Source organism: Staurois parvus, unplaced genomic scaffold, assembly GCF_062004578.1.
Source record: "Staurois parvus isolate SC_StPar_1 unplaced genomic scaffold, SC_StPar_1.0 ptg003988l, whole genome shotgun sequence".
Classification (NCBI taxonomy): Eukaryota; Metazoa; Chordata; class Amphibia; order Anura; family Ranidae; genus Staurois; species Staurois parvus.
In genome coordinates this window covers 10,001-29,482 of record NW_028321783.1, presented here as the reverse complement: position 1 = coordinate 29,482, position 19,482 = coordinate 10,001, and the positions used below count along the sequence as shown (strand labels likewise).

Below are 19,482 nucleotides of genomic sequence, written 5' to 3'. Positions count from 1 at the left end.
GCTGTCAGCAACACATCCAATATCATCACACTGATTGGAGTCAAGCTTGGCTCACTCCTGGCTTCAATTAGCTCTGGGAGAAGTCATTAAGCGAGGGCCTCACATACTTTTTCCTCCCTGCACTGTGAATGTTTACATGTTATGTGCAATTAAACCATGGCAACATCTAATGTTTGTGTAGTATTATGTTCAGCAGACTGTGTTCTTCTATTGTTGTGACTTAGATGACGTTCAGAGCACATTTTATGCCGAATTCATGCAAAACTCCACGTAATCCCAAGGGGTTCACATACTTTTTCTTGCAACTGTATGTGTTTATGTATGTGTGTGTGTATATATATATATATATATATATAATATAATTTTTTTTTCATTATTATTTTTTTTTTAATATGGCCAAAGTTGTAGCATTTCAAATATATGGCAATATATTTGGGAAGAATATTTTTAAAATAGATTTCATATATTTTTCTTCCATATGGGGTATATGGAGACTCATTATGTGGACATATTTCTTCATAGAATGATTACATTTTCTGATGTGTACTTTCTATGGCTGCAGCCTGTATGTCAACAGTGATCTTACATTCTCTTCAGGGGTGGGTAATACATTTTCTCCAGGGGCCACATGAGAAACTAGAGGGCCAAACTTAAAGTGATTCTAAAGGCTTAAATTAATTAAAAAAAAAAAAAAAAAATATATATATATATATATATATATATATATATATAAACAATACATACCTGCTGTGTGTAGTGGTTTTGCACAGAGCAGCCTGGATCCTCTTCTTGGGTCCCCCGCCCATGCTCCTGGCCCCTCCCTCCTGTTCGGTGCTGCTACAACAACCAGCTTTCTATGGAGGCACTAAAGCATGCACACTCCCCAACCACTGCTCCATGTGTCCATTCACACATGGAGCCCCTCTCTATTCTCATTGGCTTACTGGCTGTGATTGACAGCAGGGGGAGCCAATGGCCGCTGCTGTCTCAGCCAATGAGGAGATAGAGTCCCGGGATAGCCAAGACCCTAGTGCACATCACTGGATCGAGAAGGGGCTTAGATGAGTATTAGGGGGATGCTACATACAGATGATTTTTTACCTTCGTGCATAGAATGCACGAAGGTGAAAAACCTTGAGCCTTTACAACCACGTTATCCCCAGCAGATCGCCCACACTGCACAAGTCAACTGCTCGCTTTGTCCAGGGGAGAGTAGAAAGCTGTATACTCACCTGATCCTCCACTCCATTTGCAAACAACGCTCCCCCCATGATCCAGCAGTGAACTGTTCCTGACGTCCTCACGTACAGGGCAGGTCCATGGGCCTGATGACGTCAAGAACAGTCTACTGCACAAGACCGCTACATCGCAGGGGTGGGGGGGTGGCAGAAGCCACAGGGACTGGTCATGTGCTGGGAAGATTGGAGGATCAGGTAAGTATATCTCCGTTCTCCAGTCCCCTAGACAAAGAAGAAGGGCATTAAAGCGGATCTTTAACCCTCGCTTACCGGGTGTTCTGCATTGTGCCTTTCACATACCCGGTGTTGTCCCGCTGAGATCCTCTTGCCTTCTTCCGCCACTTGGTCCTGCGCTGCCATTTTTGCTTGTGATGTCATTAAGAGGCTCGCTGGCTTTTCCAGGTTCAGCCAGCACGCCTGCCAATGATCCCAGAATGCACAGTGCGCTTTGTTTACGTCATTTACGAGGCACGTGACATGTTTGGGGGGGGGCAGGGCTGCATGTTTACATTGAAGAAAGGAAAAAAAAATCATGCCGCGAGGGTGGGGACCGCTGGAAGGGTTGGATTGGAGGGGGGACTTTCAGAGGGTAAAGATCCACTTTAATTCTGCTCGATAATAATTTTGGACCTGGGAAGGTCCATAAGAACATGCATGCTGACAGTGCTGCTCTTGGGTCCACCTCTTCCCCCCTCCCCTGCACTCCTGGCTCCTCCTCCTTAGCGAGTGCATCCACAAAAAAGCAGCTTCCTCTGGGGGCACTCGTGCTGGCTCGCTCCCGAGCCTCGCTGCCTGCGTCCATAGGCTTTGATTGACAGCAACAGGAGCCAATGGCCCCCTCTGATATCGATCTGGCCTATGAGGAGGGAGAGAGCATGAAGAGCCATTGCACCCATGTACAGCACTGGATCGGGATCAGGCTCAGGTAAGTACTTAGGGGGAGCGGGGGATCCTGCAGCATTAGGGTAACAAACCTTTGGGCTTTACAACCTCTAGGAGAGCTGAGGGTACGGTGGGGGCCAGTCCTCCAGTAGAAGCACGCTTCTCCAAAATAGGGACAGCCCTCTAAAATAGGGACACTCCTCCAAAATAGGGACAGCCCTCTAAAATAGGGACACTCTTCCAAAATAGGGACAGCCCTCTAAAACAGGGACACTCTTACAAAATAGGGACACTCCTCCAAAATAGGTACAGTCCTCCAAAAATGGGGTACACTTCCAAAATAGGGACAATCCTTTCAAAAGAGGGACAGTCCCCCCAAAAGAGGGAAACTCCTCAAATAGAGACAGCCCTCCAAAAGAGTGACACTCCAACAAAATAGGGACTCTCCTCCAAAATAAGGACAGTCCTCCAAAAGAGGGACAGTCATCCCAAAAGAGGGACACGCCTCCAATAAGGGACAGTCTTACTAAAGAGGGACACTCCAACAAAATAGGAACAGTCTTCCAAAAGAGGGACAGTAAAGCCAAAAGAAGGACACTCCCCCAAAAGAAGTACAGTCCTCCAAAATAGGGACAGTCCCCCCAAAATGGGATACTCCTCCAAAATAGGAACAATCCTCCAAAAAGAAGGACAGTCCTCCAAAAAAAGGGACACTCCTCCAAAAAAGGGACAGTCCCCCCAAAAGAGGAGCACTCCTACAAAATAGAGACACTCCCCCAAAAGAGGTACAGTCCTCCAAAATAGGGACAGTCCACCCAATTTGGGATACTCCTCCAAAATAGGGACAATCATCCAAAAGAAGGACAGTCATCCCAAAAGAGGGACACTCCTCCAAAATAGCAGCATGGACTGACCGTCCAGGAAGCAAGATGGTCGATGGGCCTCCACGTGGCTCCAGTGGCGTGACGTCACAGCGCACTGGCTCCTCCTAACGCGTTTTGTGCGCACGCACTTCTTCAGAGATGGATACCAGTACCTGGATGGTCAGTCCATGCTGCTATTTGATGTTCTTATTCTTTGTGATGACACCCGTTTTATGGCTTTTTAACAAAGATTATTTAATAAATCCTTATTGATTATACATTCTACACTCTGGGCATTGTTTATGGCTTCCTATGTGGAGCGATTCATTTTTCGAGCCCTCCTGATCCAGCCCACTCCAGTATCCAGAGAAGGGAGTTCCTGATATACAGGCTTCTATATCTACCCATCCCTTTAAGGGGGCCTCTGGCTGACTGGATCCATTACCACCACCTGTTCCCAGAGGGAGGATTATCCTTGGCCAGGATCATATCCGACTCCTAAAGGGGACCTCTACTGATTTATTCAATGCGTATTAACATTACGCTTCTGGTGAGTGCGTATTCCTACCATGCTGTTTTGGAGCACCGACACTAGATCTTGTTTGATGCTAGCTTCACTTAGACCTGCACAGACTGTCACTTTTGGATTATTTTATCTTGCATATTTTATTCACATGGACTAATATATTTATCATTATTAGCAGGATATAATATGTATATTTAATGCAGAAAACGCCCAAATAATGGATATTTGTAGACCTACAGAAGACAGAGGCCATGTAGAGACCAAACACCATGAAAATCTGGACAAGTTCCAATCAGACTGGAGGTCTGCGGTCCAGGGTGCAAGTCCCGGACTGGAGACAGGTGAGACCACTCAGACAGCCTTGGACAAGGTGAGGAGATAAGGTGAGTAAACACACTGTGCTCACTGAGAGATATAAATACTGAGAGGAACCGGAGAGCTGACAATCAGCACATGAGCGGCACAGGTGAGAGACTCCAAACATAGAGAACTGTATAGCAAGGCATAGAACGGGCTCATTCACTGGGAAGAAAAACGCTTTCCCCAGCAGCCAATCCCGTTCTTCCTTTTATCTGAAATAAGAACTGTCTGTGTTGCCACACAGCAGCACCCAGGTACAAATCACTCAGAAACAGGTGAATGAGTGTTTGGGGGCCCATTTCTCTCTGTTTAGGATTTATCAATGTTGGCATTTTTCATTGTGTTTTTGGTTTGTATTTTTATGCATTTTTCAGTTCTTAGTCTGGTTTTTATATCTGTATATATTTCAGCAATCTGATATGTATCCCTATCTGATACAGTGTAAACCTGATGTATTATCTGTATAGAGTTTAGTATCTGATACGTAGATTATCTGTGTAGAGTTCAATCATTCTCTTTTGCAATTGTTGACACATCGGTGCTGATTTACTAAACCCCGTGTGTGTACGGCGAGGCAGCAATCGTGGATTCCCAGACCAAGCCCACCCCAGTGTTTATTATGTGCCCCCACTAAATACACATTTGTGTGCACACACCACAACATACACTGTATTGCCAAAAGTATTGGACCGCCCTCCAAATCATGTGATTCAGGTGCTCCAATCCCCTCCATATCATGTGATTCAGGTGTTCCAATCCCCTCCCAATCATGTGATTCAGGTGTTCCAATCCCCTCCATGGACACAGGTGTATACAATCCAGCCCCTAGGCATGCAGACTGCTTCTACAAACATTGGTGAAAGAATGGGTCGCTCTCAGGAGCTCAGTGACTCCAAGCGTGGTCCCGTGATAGGTGGCCACCTGGGCAATAAGTCCATCCGTGACATTTCCTGGCTACTAAATATTCCACGCTCAACTGTTAGTGGGATTATAACAAAGTGGAAGCAACTGGGAACAACAGCCACTCAGCCACCAAGTGGTAGGCCACGTCACATGACAGGGCGGGGTCAGCGCATGCTGAAGCGCACAGTGCGCAGAAGTCACCAACTGTCTGCAGAGTCAATAGCTAAAGACCTCCAAACTTGGTGTGGCCTTCAGATGAGCCCAACAACAGTGTGTAGAGAGCTTCATGGAATGGGTTTCCATGGCCGAGCAGCTGCATCCAAGCCTTCCATCACCAAGTGCAATGCAAAGCGTCGGATGCCGTGGTGTAAAGCACACCGCCACTGGACTCTAGAGCAGTGGAGACATGTCCTCTGGAGTGACCAATCACGCTTCTCTGTCTGTCAATCCAATGGATGTGTCAGTTTGGCAGCTGCCAGGAGAACGGTACTTACCTGACTGCATTGTGCCAAGTGTAAAGTTTGGTGGAGGGGGGATTATGGTGTGGGGTTGTTTTTCAGGGGTGGAATTGGCCCCCTAGTTCCAGTGAAGGGAAATCTTAAGGTGACATTTTGGACAATTTCATGCTTCCAACTTTGTGGGAAGAGTTTGGGGATGGCCCCTTCCTGTTCCAACATGACTGCCCACCAGTGCACAAAGCAAGGCCCGTAAAGACATGGAGGAGCCAGTTTGGGGTGGAGGAACTTGACTGTCCTGCACAGAGTCCTGACCTCAACCCCACAGAACACCTTTGGGATGAATTAGAGCAGAGACTGCGAGCCAGACCTCCTCCCCCGACATCAGTGCCTGACCTGACAAATGTGCTTCTGGAAGAATGGTCCAACCTTCCCATAGACACCCTCCTAAACCTTGTGGACGGCCTTCCCAGAAGAGTTGAAGCTGTTATAGCTGCAAAGGGCGGGGCCAACTCAATATTGAACCCTATGGACTAAGACTGGGGGGCCATTAAAGGTCATGTGTGTGGAAAGGGCGGGGCCAACTCAATATTGAACCCTACGGACTAAGACTGGGAGGCCATTAAAGGTCATGTGTGTGGAAAGAGAGGTGGCCCAATACTTAGGGCAATATAGTGTTCTTTTGATGAATTTAGTAACAAGAGTGGTTTGCTATGGAGTACACACTGCGGCGTCTGAACAGACGTTGGGTAAGTGGTGATTAACCTGAAAAAATTTTGATTTTCTTTGATGTTTTTGGATCCAGTTTAGCGATGTTAGGGATCTTGCATGAACATCTAATGTAGAAAAAAACACTTGGATTGCTCACTGGTCATTATTGGCAACTGTAAAAAAAACAGTAAAAGTTAAAAAGCACAGTGCCACCATGCTGGGGATATCACAAACCTGCCATGGTGGGGGTATCACAGTCCTGCCATGGTGGGGGTATCACAGTCCTGCTATGGTGGGGGTATCACAGTCCTACCATGGTGGGGGTATTACAGTCCTGCCATGGTGGGGGTATTACAGTCCTGCCATGGTGGAAGTATTACAGTCCTGCCATGGTGGAAGTATTACAGTCCTGCCATGGTGGGGGTATCACAGTGCTGCCATGGTGGGGGTATTACAGTCCACAGGGATGCCATGGTGGGGGTATCATAGTGCTGCCATGGTGGGGATATCACAGTGCTGTCATGGTGGGGATATCACAGTCCTGCCATGGTGGGGGTATCACAGTGCTGCCATAGTGGGGGCATTACAGTGCTGTCATGGTGGGGGTATCACATTGCCGTCATGGTGGGGGTATCACAGTGCCGCCATGGTGGGGGTACCACAGTACTGTCATGGTGGGGGTATCACAGTGCCTCCATGGTGGGATATCACAGTGCCGCCATGGTGGGGCTGTCACAGTGCTGCCATGGTGGGAGTATTATAGTGGTACCATTGTGGGTGTGTCATAGTGCCGCCATCCATGGTGGGGGTGTCATAGTGCCGCCATCCATGGTGGGGGTGTCATAGTGCCGTCATCCATGGTGGGGGTATCAGTGCAATGATCACAATGATAACACCTTGTACATACGCAGCTCTTTTTGCACATCATACACTCCATACTGCACCTTAATGGAAGAGAAATCAGAAGAGCCGCCATATTTCGATGATTGGCATGCTGGGAGAGGGGGACTCCCTGCATATCAATGTATGAATTGTCAGATCTGGGATTGTGAAGCATGCGTACCACAGTGATCTTCCTTGTGTGTCTTTAGTAAACCAAGCCCAATGGTGTCTGTATTTCAGTCCAGTGTTTCTGCAGTTCAGCATTTGTCTCCTCCCCCTGCGCAGACATTACCTGAGCGCCAATCAGCAGGGAGCAGTAATACAATGTAATGAAGAGGAGTAATAAAGAGAACCTCCCTACTTTTTTGTCCCCCCAGCAGGCAAAAGAAGAAGATGAGGTCTCTGGTGGTCGCGCTGTCTCTGGCCCTCCTGTCTGCTGTATACTGCAAGCACAACTGCCTGCGGGGGGGCCATCACAAGGCAGCCCCGGGCCCCGAGACTGGCATGCAGGAGTGTCACCTCTACTCCAACTGTAAGTAGAATTGAGGAAGGGATAATGATCAGAAGGGGGTGTCTTATCTGAGAAATGACCCCACCAGGGGGCGGATGCTACTTGTCAGGGCTCCCAGGTGTGACCAGAGGTGTGTGACTGACGCAGGGAAACGCAGACTTCAGATATGTGATAAACAATATAATTTATTAACACTAACAATACAAACATAAACGCAGTGCAATACTAAAACATAATACAGTGCAAACAAACCAAACCAACCACCCACAGATAACAGTATATACAAGCAAGCGTCGTCAGGCAGGCCGGGTCAATATCAATTGGGCAGGTAGGTACAGGGGGAGCAAGCAGAGAATGGTCGGGGTCACAGGCCAGGTTCAGCAGGTAGCAAGCAGCGTAGTACAGAGGGTCAAGCAGAGGGATGGTCAGGGTCACAAGCCAGGGATCAGGACAGGTAGCAGAGAATCAGACAGGAACAGAGAGCAGGAACAGGATACAGGGCCCAAGAGAAACACAACACCAAGGCAGAGTCTGCAAGTCTGGCCATCCCTTAAATACCCCAGCATCATCAGTTCCAGGTGTTAGCTGGCTGAAAGGTTGAGTCTCTGATTGCTGGGAGCACCCGCTGGCCAGCCCTGGTACTGCAGATCAAAAGGCAGGTGAGTCCCACCATTGCTGGCCAGTCCATTCCTAACACTACTGGCGCATAAGGAGGCGGAGAGGAGACACAGGAAGCTGCAGTGCTGTGGGCTCTTAATTGTGGTGTCACCCTCCTGTCCATGCAGTGTGGCATTCTATGAATGGACAGCGTTTGGAATATTTGGGCAGGGAAAAGAGTTCACAGTTAGGAATTTTGGCTGTTTTCCCCGAGTTCCATTATAAAGCAAAGTATAGATCATGGAGCTCTGCCACAGTCCCTCCCCTGAAGAGCTGTTCATTGGGCCCCGGGTGCGGACTGACCATTTGGAAACTCTGGCACTGCCCGAGGGCCTGGGGTCAGTAGGGGGCCCCATGAGATGCCCCTGGTACCTTTTTCATAGGCTTTTTTTAGTTTGGGCAAGGACACAGGGGCCCCATGATCTCCTATTGCCCAGGGGCCCCATGAGTTGTCAGTCCGCCCCTGATTGGGCGGCACCTTTGTATGATGTGTGCACGGCTGAGGCACAACAGAAAACACTGCGAGGAGCTGTTCCAAATGGAGGGGCGCACAATGACGCAACAGAGCCTGGTATTTATTTATTTATTTGTTACTGGTGCAAGGTTCTCCTTAAAGGGCCAGTCCACCCAAAACTCATATTTTAATATTCGCTGGAGATTCCCCAGACAGTTCCTTCTGGGGCGTTCTGGTGATAGGTTTCTGTATCTGCTTTCACATGGTTGAAGTTTTGATTATGTTGCAGAGAATGCAGCGGAAGGAGAGAGACCACTCAATGATAGATGGGAACAGAGGCTGGAGATCTTGTTACATGTAAGAGGGAATAAGAATCCAGCAAGTGATTCAATCCTATAAATCTACTTGTAGATGAAACGTCACTTTTGGGTGGGTAGACCCTCTCACACAGAGAGGTGGGGAGTCCTAAGTGACTACTGTCACTTTATTATTTTGATGGAGTGGTGAGGAGTTAGGTTGTTGCTGTCTGTGTCCGCATTGGGTAGATTCACCCTCTCTATTTCACCTGATGACCACACAAAGAGTGATGGGGAAGCCAACATTTTTGGTGGTCAATGGGGATAGAGGGGACATCCTCCAATGGCCCTTCTAGTGCTGCAGATCCGGTGACAACGGTCTAAAGAGGGGATTTCCTCTCACTTTGGAGACAAGTCCTCCCATTTCCTGTTGTGTCTATCGGACGGGAATCTACTCCATTCAGAACTACAAAAAAAAAACGTTCTGACTTTAGTTACACCTTATGAAGACTGTTCATGTTTCCTTGTTGAACACTAAATGTCTCTAACCTATAAACAGTCCCGGGAATTTCTACCAAACTGTCCCACGACCAGTCATCAGCTCACCGATTTATAGCAATCGAGCTTCATGTGAAATATTGTCCTCATATCTGCCGTCATCGGCTCCTGTACTGTGTATGGTGACCATCTCCTCTCTCTTCCCGCAGCCTCCTGCTGTCATGCCAACTTCACCGAGAAGATATCGTCGTCTCCGCTGATCCAAGTGGATAATTTCTACTGGAACAGATGTGGGAACCTCAGTAAACCGTGAGTATAGAACAGATTCGGGATATGTTGTATCATTTATATGGAACAGATACGGGATACATTGTATAATTTATATGAAACAATTACTGGATACATTGTATCATTGATATGGAACCGATACGGTTAAATTGTAACATTTATATAGAACAGATACGGGATACATTGTATCATTTATATAGAACAGATATGGGATACATTGTATCATTTATATAGAACAGATATGGGATACATTGTATCATTTATATAGAACAGATTCGGGATACATTGTATTATTTATATAGAACAGATTCGGGATACATTGTATCATTTATATAGAACAGATGCGGGATACATTGTATCATTTATATAGAACAGATTCGGGATACATTGTATTATTTATATAGAACAGATTCGGGATACATTGTATAATTTATATGGAACAGATTCGGGATACATTGTATCATTTATATGGAACAGATACGGGATACATTGTATCATTTATATGGAACAGATACGGGATACATTGTATCATTTATATGGAACAGATACGGGATACATTGTATCATTTATATAGAACAGATACGGGATACATTGTATCATTTATATAGAACAGATACGGGATACATTGTATCATTTATATAGAACAGATACGGGATACATTGTATCATTTATATAGAACAGATTTGGGATACATTGTATCATTTATATGGAACAGATACGGGATACATTGTATCATTTATATGGAACAGATACGGGATACATTGTATCATTTATATGGAACAGATTCGGAATACATTGTATCACTTATATAGAACAGATTTGGGATAGATTGGAAAGACTTACTAAAACTGGAGCACACAGAGGGGGGGATTAAGGCCGATTTCACAGAGGGTGGACTTGGCTATGATCAGTGGGAGGATCTCTCCGCTGACCCCCTGCTGGTCAGAACAGAGCAGGCAGATAACAGGTCCGCTCAGTTTATGCAGAGAGGACACAGACACAGCCCATTCTGCTCTATGGGCAGCCAGGTGTAAATGAACCAACTGTCCATTTCCACCCCCAAATTCTGTCCGACCCGATCCTAGACAGGGAGGAACGAACCCCCTTCTGTTGTTTGTTATCGGATCAGATTAGAGGTAGGCAGGTGTAAAGGAACACAAGTCTGTTTACACCCACCAGTCCATAGGAATACATAGAATACATAGACCAATCAGGACCTGATCATATCGCCCGTGTGAAAGGAGCCTTACTAAAGCCCCGTACACACAGGCTGAATTTGTCGTGACGGTAGAAACCAGCCGATATTTGAACCATGCGTACAGCTGCCTGTCTGACAGAATTCGATCTCATGATCGGCTTCTGCCAAATGAGCATGCTTGAAATCCGGCAGCCAATTGGCATCTGATCAGCACATGCAGGCAATGGCTGCGAGTGGTAAAATTGTATCATTAGTACAGAAACCTTCTGGCGAGCTCCTCAATTGTTCTTTTTCGTTCAGCCCAATCGTCTTGCCGTGTGTATCAGGCTTTACATTGGGAAAGATTGCAGTAGGCATAGAGGCGCCCCATCTGTGTGTCCTGGCCCAGACCGGACACCAAAAGCCTCCATCGTGAGGTGACAGCCAGGTGCACAGATCTGACCCACTGCAAAAACTGGGGTAAAGTGCCGCAAAACCGGAACCGAGAATCTCAGGTATCTTCACTGGAATGATAAATGTTCTGTATTTCTAGTGATCGCCAAAGAAGACAACCAATCTGCTCATGTATGGGCCTCCATCCTCCAATGTGATGTCCCGATGGAAATGCATCTCTTGTGTGTAGACATTGCGAGTTTACTGTTGCTTGGAATGGCCGCGTCATGCAGATGTGGTCCTTCATGCGTATGGAAAATCTGTTACAGACACAGAGCTGGGGTTGGATTGCAGTGTGTATGGCTGGCTCACAGACAGATGGATCTGATTGCTAGCTCTTGGGGATCCCTCAGTCCCAGTGCACTGTAGTATCTGGCAGTGGTTGGGTTAATGGTGTTTCTGTTGGCGGGATAATCTTTCCCATCAGATATTAATGAAGTGTATCCAGGCGGGCAGACTCAATCCTTCCGCTGGGCCCTGCGGTCTCCCAGCATCCCCCTGGCCTGGCTCTGGAAGCCATAAATATTGTGCAGAGCAGCAGGGCCGGATGAACAATGACAACGCTGGATGTCCGGGTCCCCGGAGCCAGTGGCTGACTCCACCAGCCTCTCTACTGATTAATACAACACCTCGGCCTGTGTGCAGAGGCCCCCGAGCAGCTGCCACTCTAAATATCTCAGTTCCAAGAAAAGATTTTACCTATGTCAGGGCTTAAAATTTCAAGTCCTGAGCTACTAGCCGGGCCTTAAGAGTTACTCGCCACCAACAAACACACAAACAGAGACACCTGTACACACACACAGACATGTACATACACACACACAGAAACATGTACATACACACATACAGACACATGTATACAGACACAGGCACGTACAGACACACACACACACACAGATACATGTACATACACAGAAATACACACGCACAGACACATGTACACACACACAGAGACATGTACATACACACACACAGAAACATGTACACACACACATACAGACACATGTATACAGACACAGGCACGTACAGACACACACACACAGATACATGTACATACACAGAAATACACACGCACAGACACATGTACACACATACACACAAACACACACACATGTACATATACACACACACATGTACACACACACACATACATGTACATACATGCAGACACATGTACAGATACACACATGTACATACACACAGACACATGTACATGCATACACAGACACACACACATGTACACGCACGCACGCTGTTAAGTGCTCTCTCCTCTCCCCTGAAGCCACCAATGGCTGACATAGAGGATCACGTGATCAGAGTGAGCTGAAATTAGGTAGACACACACACAGCCCTATAAAAAGTTGCAGTACTTCGTTGTTCACTCACAGAGCCGGATACTGCACTCTAGGGGGAGGCAGAGAGCACAGCACACACTCCTTCCTTTGCTTTCACTGCGCTCAGCTATTGAACAATCTGACGGCTCCCAGTGCCAATGACAGATCCGGCCTGAGCTCCGAGCCTGCTCAGCAAGATGGCCCTGGGGGACACATTCCCCCCCACCATAATTTCCGCTTGCCATTGGCGAGCAGGCGAGTGGAAATTTCAAGGCCCGACCTATGTCATTGTGAACAAACAGCCGGGTGCAGAATGGGGCCCTAGGTAGGGTAGTCGCTTTGGCCCCCCATTTTTTCAATTGACATTCATAAGGATTGCAATAGACCCCCACCACCAAATCTGCATTGTCTGTGCTGGACTGATCAGACACCCAATGCTTACAGCACACCCTTCATCAGCAGGAACATAAAAGTTGTCCCTGGGGCCCCAAGGCTCCTGTCTAGCACACTTTGATTAGCCTCTGCTTGTATGGGGGACATATGCAGATTTGGAGGCAGAGGAGGAGTAATGAACTAAAAGTCTGACAGACGCGGCTGATCATTATTCCAGTTTATACAGAGCACCGCCACATCGAAGAATATGAAGGCCGATCCCTGCAGAAAATGCCGCTCATCTGGCTGTATTGGTGGTCCTCTGCCTTTAGTACGACCCGAAGAAGATGGGAAGGATGGGAGTGTCATAGGAGTTTATAATAAGTCCAGCGTAGATTTATCAATATTGATAAAAGATCAGAAGGTAGACAAGTGCGGTTCGTTTAGCTTCTAATTGAAATTCGGATGAAATTTTTGTTTTTCAATGATTTGGATGTTTCTGAATTACTATAGGAATGAATGTAAACGAATCTGAAATAACGACACAAAATTTTGTCCGAAATTCGATTCGAATTTGAAAACAATTTTGAAATATAAACATGTTGCTGATTTTTGCAGATTTCCTTCAAAGACTGTGTGTATTATTGTTAGAATATAGCGATCTTCAAAAATTCGAATTTTGAAAAGTATAAAACAGAATAGGATAAAATATAAAAGAATAGAATAGAACAGAAAATAAAGTAGTAGAATATAAAAGAATAGAATAGTAAAGAATACAAAAGAAAAAAAGAATAGATTATTATTATACAGGATTTATACAGCGCCAACAGTTTTCTCAGCGCTTTACAAAATGAAGGCAGACATTACAGTTACAATACAATTTGGTACAAGAGGAAACAGAGGGCCCTGATCCTGGGAGCTTACAATCTAGGAGGAAGGGTTGAGTGATACAAAAGTCAATGGCTGTGAGGGATGAGCTGATGGGGGAAGTAAAAGGCAATTTACTAGTTAGAAGCAGGATAGGCTTCTTTAACCATTTCCCTCCAGACCTATGGCCGAATGGCGGCCGGCAAAAACCCTCACCTTTCCGGGTGGACGCCATATGGCATCCTTTCGGGCATGCGCAGTTTGCGTGCCTGTACCTTGGACACGGCTGATGACAGATCTGAGTACCGGCCCCGTTGCTGGTACCATGTGACCTGCTGTGACCAATCACAGCAGGTCACATGACAGTAGTATACAATGGATGGCTTCATTCATGCCATCCATTGTATACTAGTGTGTCTAGCTGTGAATGGTCACAGCGATCACATGCACAAACTGGGCCAATCACAGCCCAGCTGTGTCATGTGATTAGCCATGGCCAAATCACAGCTAAGCACAAAAAAAAAAAAACCCTGAATGAATCGATGTCATTCAGGTAAAGTAATTCTTTGCTATAAGCAAATTGTGTAAAAAAATAAATAAATAAATAAAATACTGATCACTTCCCCAAAGTAGTATAATGTTACTATGGTAACATTGTACTACTTTGGTCATAGTGAAATATGAGAAAAAAAATTTAACAAAAAGAAAAAAGTAATAAAAAATTCAAAATATTAAAAAAATTATTATTATTTTTTTTTTTTTTTAATTATATCTTTTTTTTTTCATACTGTCACCAGTCAGTGTCCCTGATCACTACCATGCCAGTTATATGATGACGCTGTACTGCACTGGTGACAGTATGTAAAAAAAATAGTGAAAATAATTTTTTTATGACAAAAAAATACAACTTCAAAAAACTCGCTATGCCTCTTATGAAGTACTTTGGACTGTCTACTTTGCAAAAAGGGGTCATTTAGGGGATATCTGTACTGTCCTGACATTTGGGGGATATCTGTACTGTCCTGACATTTGGGGGATATCTGTACTGTCCTGACATTTGGGGGGATATCTGTACTGTCCTGACATTTGGGGGATATCTGTACTGTCCTGACATATGGGGGGATATCTGTACTGTCCTGACATTTGGGGGATATCTGTACTGTCCTGACATTTGGGAGATATCTGTACTGTCCTGACATTTGGGGGATATCTGTACTGTCCTGACATATGGGGGGATATCTGTACTGTCCTGACATTTGGGGGATATCTGTACCGTCCTGACATTTGGGGGATATCTGTACTGTCCTGACATTTGGGGGATATCTGTACTTTCCTGACATTTGGGGGATATCTGTACTGTTCTGACATTTGGGGGATATCTGTACTGTTCTGTCATTCTTGGACCTCAAGAAATTAGATTGGCTGTCAGTACTTCAGGATTGATCAATATTCAGACCTATTCCATAGTTTGTGAACTCTATAACTTTCCTACAGGCTAAATAATAAATGCTAATTTGGGTTATTTTCACCAAAGACATGTAGCAGAATACATCTCGGCCTAAATTTATGAAGAACAATTATTTATTTGCAAACTTTTATAACAGAAACAAAGAAAACCGTGTTTTTTTTTTTTCAACATTTTCTGTCTTTTTTTTTGTTAATTTAGCAAAAAATAAAAACCCCAGCGGTGACTAAATACCACCAAAAGAAAGGTCATGCTGTGTGAAGAAAATGATAAAATTTTAGTTTGGGTACAATGTTGTATGACCGCGCAATTGTTATTCAAAGTGTGAGAGCGCTGAAACCTGAAAATTGGCCTCAACAGGAAGAGGGTATAAGTGCCCGGTATGGAAGAGGTTAAAGAGAAAGGTTTTCAGGGAATAAAATAGAATGGAAAATAAAGGAATATATATGAATAGAATAGAAAATAATAGAATATAAAGGAATATCGTAGAAAAGAAAAGAATAGAACTGAATGAATAGAAAAGAATAAAATAGAATATAGCCATCTTCTGAAATTCAAAGTTTGAAAACAATAGAATAAAACAGAATAGAAAAGAATGCAGTAAAACAGAATAGAATAGAAAATAAAAGAATAAAATGGAATAGAAAAGTATAGAAAATAAAAGAGTAGACTAAATAGAATGGAATAAAATAGAATATAGCCATCTTCCGAAATTCAAAGTTTCAAAACTATAGAAAAAAACAGAACAGAATAGAAAAGAATACAGTAAAACAGAATAGAATAGAAAATAAAAGAATAAAATGGAATAGAAAAGTATAGAAAATAAAAGAGTAGACTAAATAGAATGGAATAAAATAGAATATAGCCATCTTCCGAAATTCAAAGTTTCAAAACAATAGAAAAAAACAGAACAGAATAGAAAAGAATACAGTAAAACAGAATAGAATAGAAAATAAAGGGATAGAACAGAAAAGAATAGAATAGAAAATAAAAGAATAGACTAAATAGAACCAAATAAAATAGAATATAACCATCTTCTGAATTTCGAATAGAATAGAGCCAGCTATTCTTCACAATGAATTTGGATCGATTCGATATTTTCAATTCGAGTTTGATTTGATTCAAATATTTCAAATCCATTTGAATAATTCAAATCCAGTCAAAAACAAAGAAACGAAACAAAACTAATTTGTTACAAATTCAACAATATGAAATTAGTAACTTAACAAAACAATCCGAAACAAACAACAAAACAAAACAATTTTTTTCGTTCTGCACGTCTGTCAGAAGGTAAATCCAGCATGTTTCGGGGAATCACAACCCCCTTCATCAGGCTCGAGGAAACGAGACAATTGAAAAACCAGATGGATCTGTGAGATCCATCCATTGAGATTTTGTTTTCTTAGCCCTGATGAAGGGGGTTCTGAGGCTCTGAAACATGTTGGCTTCTACTGACTGATTTTTTATTAAAGTTAATATTTCTATATTGGTCTTATTATACACTCATTATAAACTCACGCTCATCCTTCCCACGTTCTTTACCTGCTCTGGGGACCCATGGTCAGGGCTGTAATAATAGCATCAAGGGCCCTGGGCAAAGTAATGCACTGGGGCCCCTACCAGCCTCTTGCCCCAATTTACACTCCTACTCTCAAGAATGAATGTATAAATAGTTGATTGAATGAAACATATATCTGTTATTACTTCCAATAAAATTGATTTGAAACAACAACAAAGAATACATGCCATGAATCAAAGACTAATCAACAAAAAGGGCACAGTACAGGGGGAGTCAGGAGGGCACAGTACAGGGGGAGTCAGGAGGGCACAGTACAGGGGGAGTCAGGAGGGCACAGTACAGGGGGGGGGAGTCAGGAGGGCACAGTACAGGGGGAGTCAGGAGGGCACAGTACAGGGGGGGGGAGTCAGGAGGGCACAGTACAGGGGGAGTCAGGAGGGCACAGTACAGGGGGGGGGAGTCAGGAGGGCACAGTACAGGGGGAGTCAGGAGGGCACAGTACAGGGGAGTCAGGAGGGCACAGTACAGGGGGAGTCAGGAGGGCACAGTACAGGGGAGTCAGGAGGGCACAGTACAGGGGGAATCAGGAGGGCACAGTACAGGGGGAGTCAGGAGGGCACAGTACGGGGGGAGTCAGGAGGGCACAGTACAGGGGGAGTCAGAAGGGCAGAGTACAGGGGGAGTCAGGAGGGCACAGTACAGGGGGAGTCAGGAGGGCACAGTACTGGGATCAGGAGGGCACAGTACAGGGGAAGTCAGGAGGGCACAGTACTGGGATCAGGAGGGCACAATGTTGGGATCAGGTGGGCACAGTACAGGGGGAGTCAGAAAAGGCATAGTACTGGGATCAGGTGGGCACAGTACAGGGGGAGTCAGGAGGGTACAGTACTGGGATCAGGTGGGTACAGTACAGGGGGAGTCAGGAGGGCACAGTACAGGGGGAGTCAGGAGCACACAATACTAGGATCAGGAGGGCACAGTACAGGGGGAGTCAGGCGGGCACAATACTGGGATCAGGAGGGCACAGTACAGAGGGAGTCAGGAGGGCACAGTACAGGGGGAGTCAGGAGCGCACAATACTAGGATCAGGAGGGCACAGTACAGGGGGAGTCAGGCGGGCACAATACTGGGATCAGGAGGGCACAGTACAGAGGGAGTCAGGAGGGCACAGTACAGGGGGAGTCAGGAGGGCACAGTACAGGGGGAATCAGGCAGGCACAGTACCGGGATCAGGTGGGCACAGTACAGGGGGAGTCAGGAGGGCACAGTACTGGGATCAGAAGGGCACAATGCTGGGATCAGGAGGGCACAGTACAGGGGAGTCAGGAGGGCACAGTACTGGGATCAGGAGGGCACAGTACAGAGGAGTCAGGAGGGCACAGTACTGGGATCAGGAGGGTACAGTACAGGGGAGTCAGGACAGTACAGTACTGGGATCAGGAGGGCACAGTAGAGGGGGAGTCAGGAGGGCACAATGCTGGGATCAGGTGGGCACAGTACAGGGGGAGTCAGGAGGGCACAGTACTGGGATCAGGAGGGCACAGTACTGGGATCAGGAGGGCACAGTACAGGGGAGTCAGGAGGGCACAGTACTGGGATCAGGAGGGCACAGTACAGAGGAGTCAGGAGGGCACAGTGCTGGGATCAGGTGGGCACGGTACAGGGGGAGTCAGGGGGGCACAATACTGGGATCAGGAGGGCACAGTACAGGGATCAGGAGGGCACAGTACAGGGATCAGGAGGGCACAATGCTGGGATCAGGTGGGCATGGTACAGGGGGAGTCAGGAGGGCACAGTACTGGGATCAGGAGGGCACAGTACAGGGGAGTCAGGAGGGCACAGTACTGGGATCAGGAGGGCACAATACAGGTTCTGGGACACTTCCCGGACCATCTCGGACCAGCTTACCAGCTTAGCAAAAAGCGTGACTGTCCCAACAAATCCAGGACAGTTGGCAAGTATCATGTAATCCAAAATTATCATGGGGCCCCCATGCACCTGGGGCCCCTGGGAAGTGCTCAGGGGTGCCCATGCATTAAGACAGCGTTGTCCATGGTGGTGTGTTGTCCCCCCCCCCCCCATCTGTTATCTTGGGTTTGGTTGTATTTGGTGAACTGTTTTTGACCTTTGCTCTCTCCTCTGGATTTTGTTTGCCATGTGGTGCCGGGGACCCCGGGGCCGGACTCTGGACTGTGCTGCAAGCTCCGATTGAAGCTTTGTCCTCCTCTAACCTTGCCCCTGTCTGATCCCAGATTATCGATTTGTTTGTCTTTCCACACCGATAACAAATCACGGCTCCATATTCCTCCAACACCTAACATTTCACATCCCCAAAGAGAGCAAGAAATGTACGGCGCAAGATGTGACCGTCAGTACGCAGACATGACACATCCACGACCGGTACAAGCGCGCAGGTGGGATCGCCCATTTCCTGGGGACACTAAGACCCCATTCACACCTCCAAGCTCCAAAACATTTGGGGAGAAAAACAAAACAAAAAAACAAATATTCTCAGTGGAGATGTTTCACATCTCCACTCCAAGTCGCCTGAAGCCAAAAATTTTTTGTTTTTCTTTTGTCGCTCAAATCGGGCAGATTTGCCCATTTTTTAGCAGTTTTCATTCCATAGGAGTGAATGGAAATGCACATTTTCGTACATTTTGTGGCGTGTTTTTGCTGTTCAAATAAAAAAATAAAATAATATTATATATATATATATACGCAGCGCTTTACAACACGAGGGCAGACGGTACAATTACAACACAAACTAA

At 45.8% G+C, this 19,482-nt stretch overlaps 1 protein-coding gene across 1 annotated transcript in view; it reads left to right on the top strand.

The window, feature by feature from the left end:
- Nucleotides 1–7,181: 7,181 nt before the first annotated feature.
- The window catches only part of LOC149427130 (riboflavin-binding protein-like), a gene marked incomplete at its 3' end in the record, with an annotated part of 20,034 nt that continues 7,733 nt past the window's right edge, over nucleotides 7,182–19,482 (top strand). Inside the window, exons 1-2 of the mRNA XM_089668231.1 lie at nucleotides 7,182–7,352; nucleotides 9,446–9,545. Coding sequence (XP_089524357.1) covers nucleotides 7,214–7,352; nucleotides 9,446–9,545 — 239 coding nt within the window. The remainder of the gene's footprint in view (nucleotides 7,353–9,445; nucleotides 9,546–19,482) is intronic.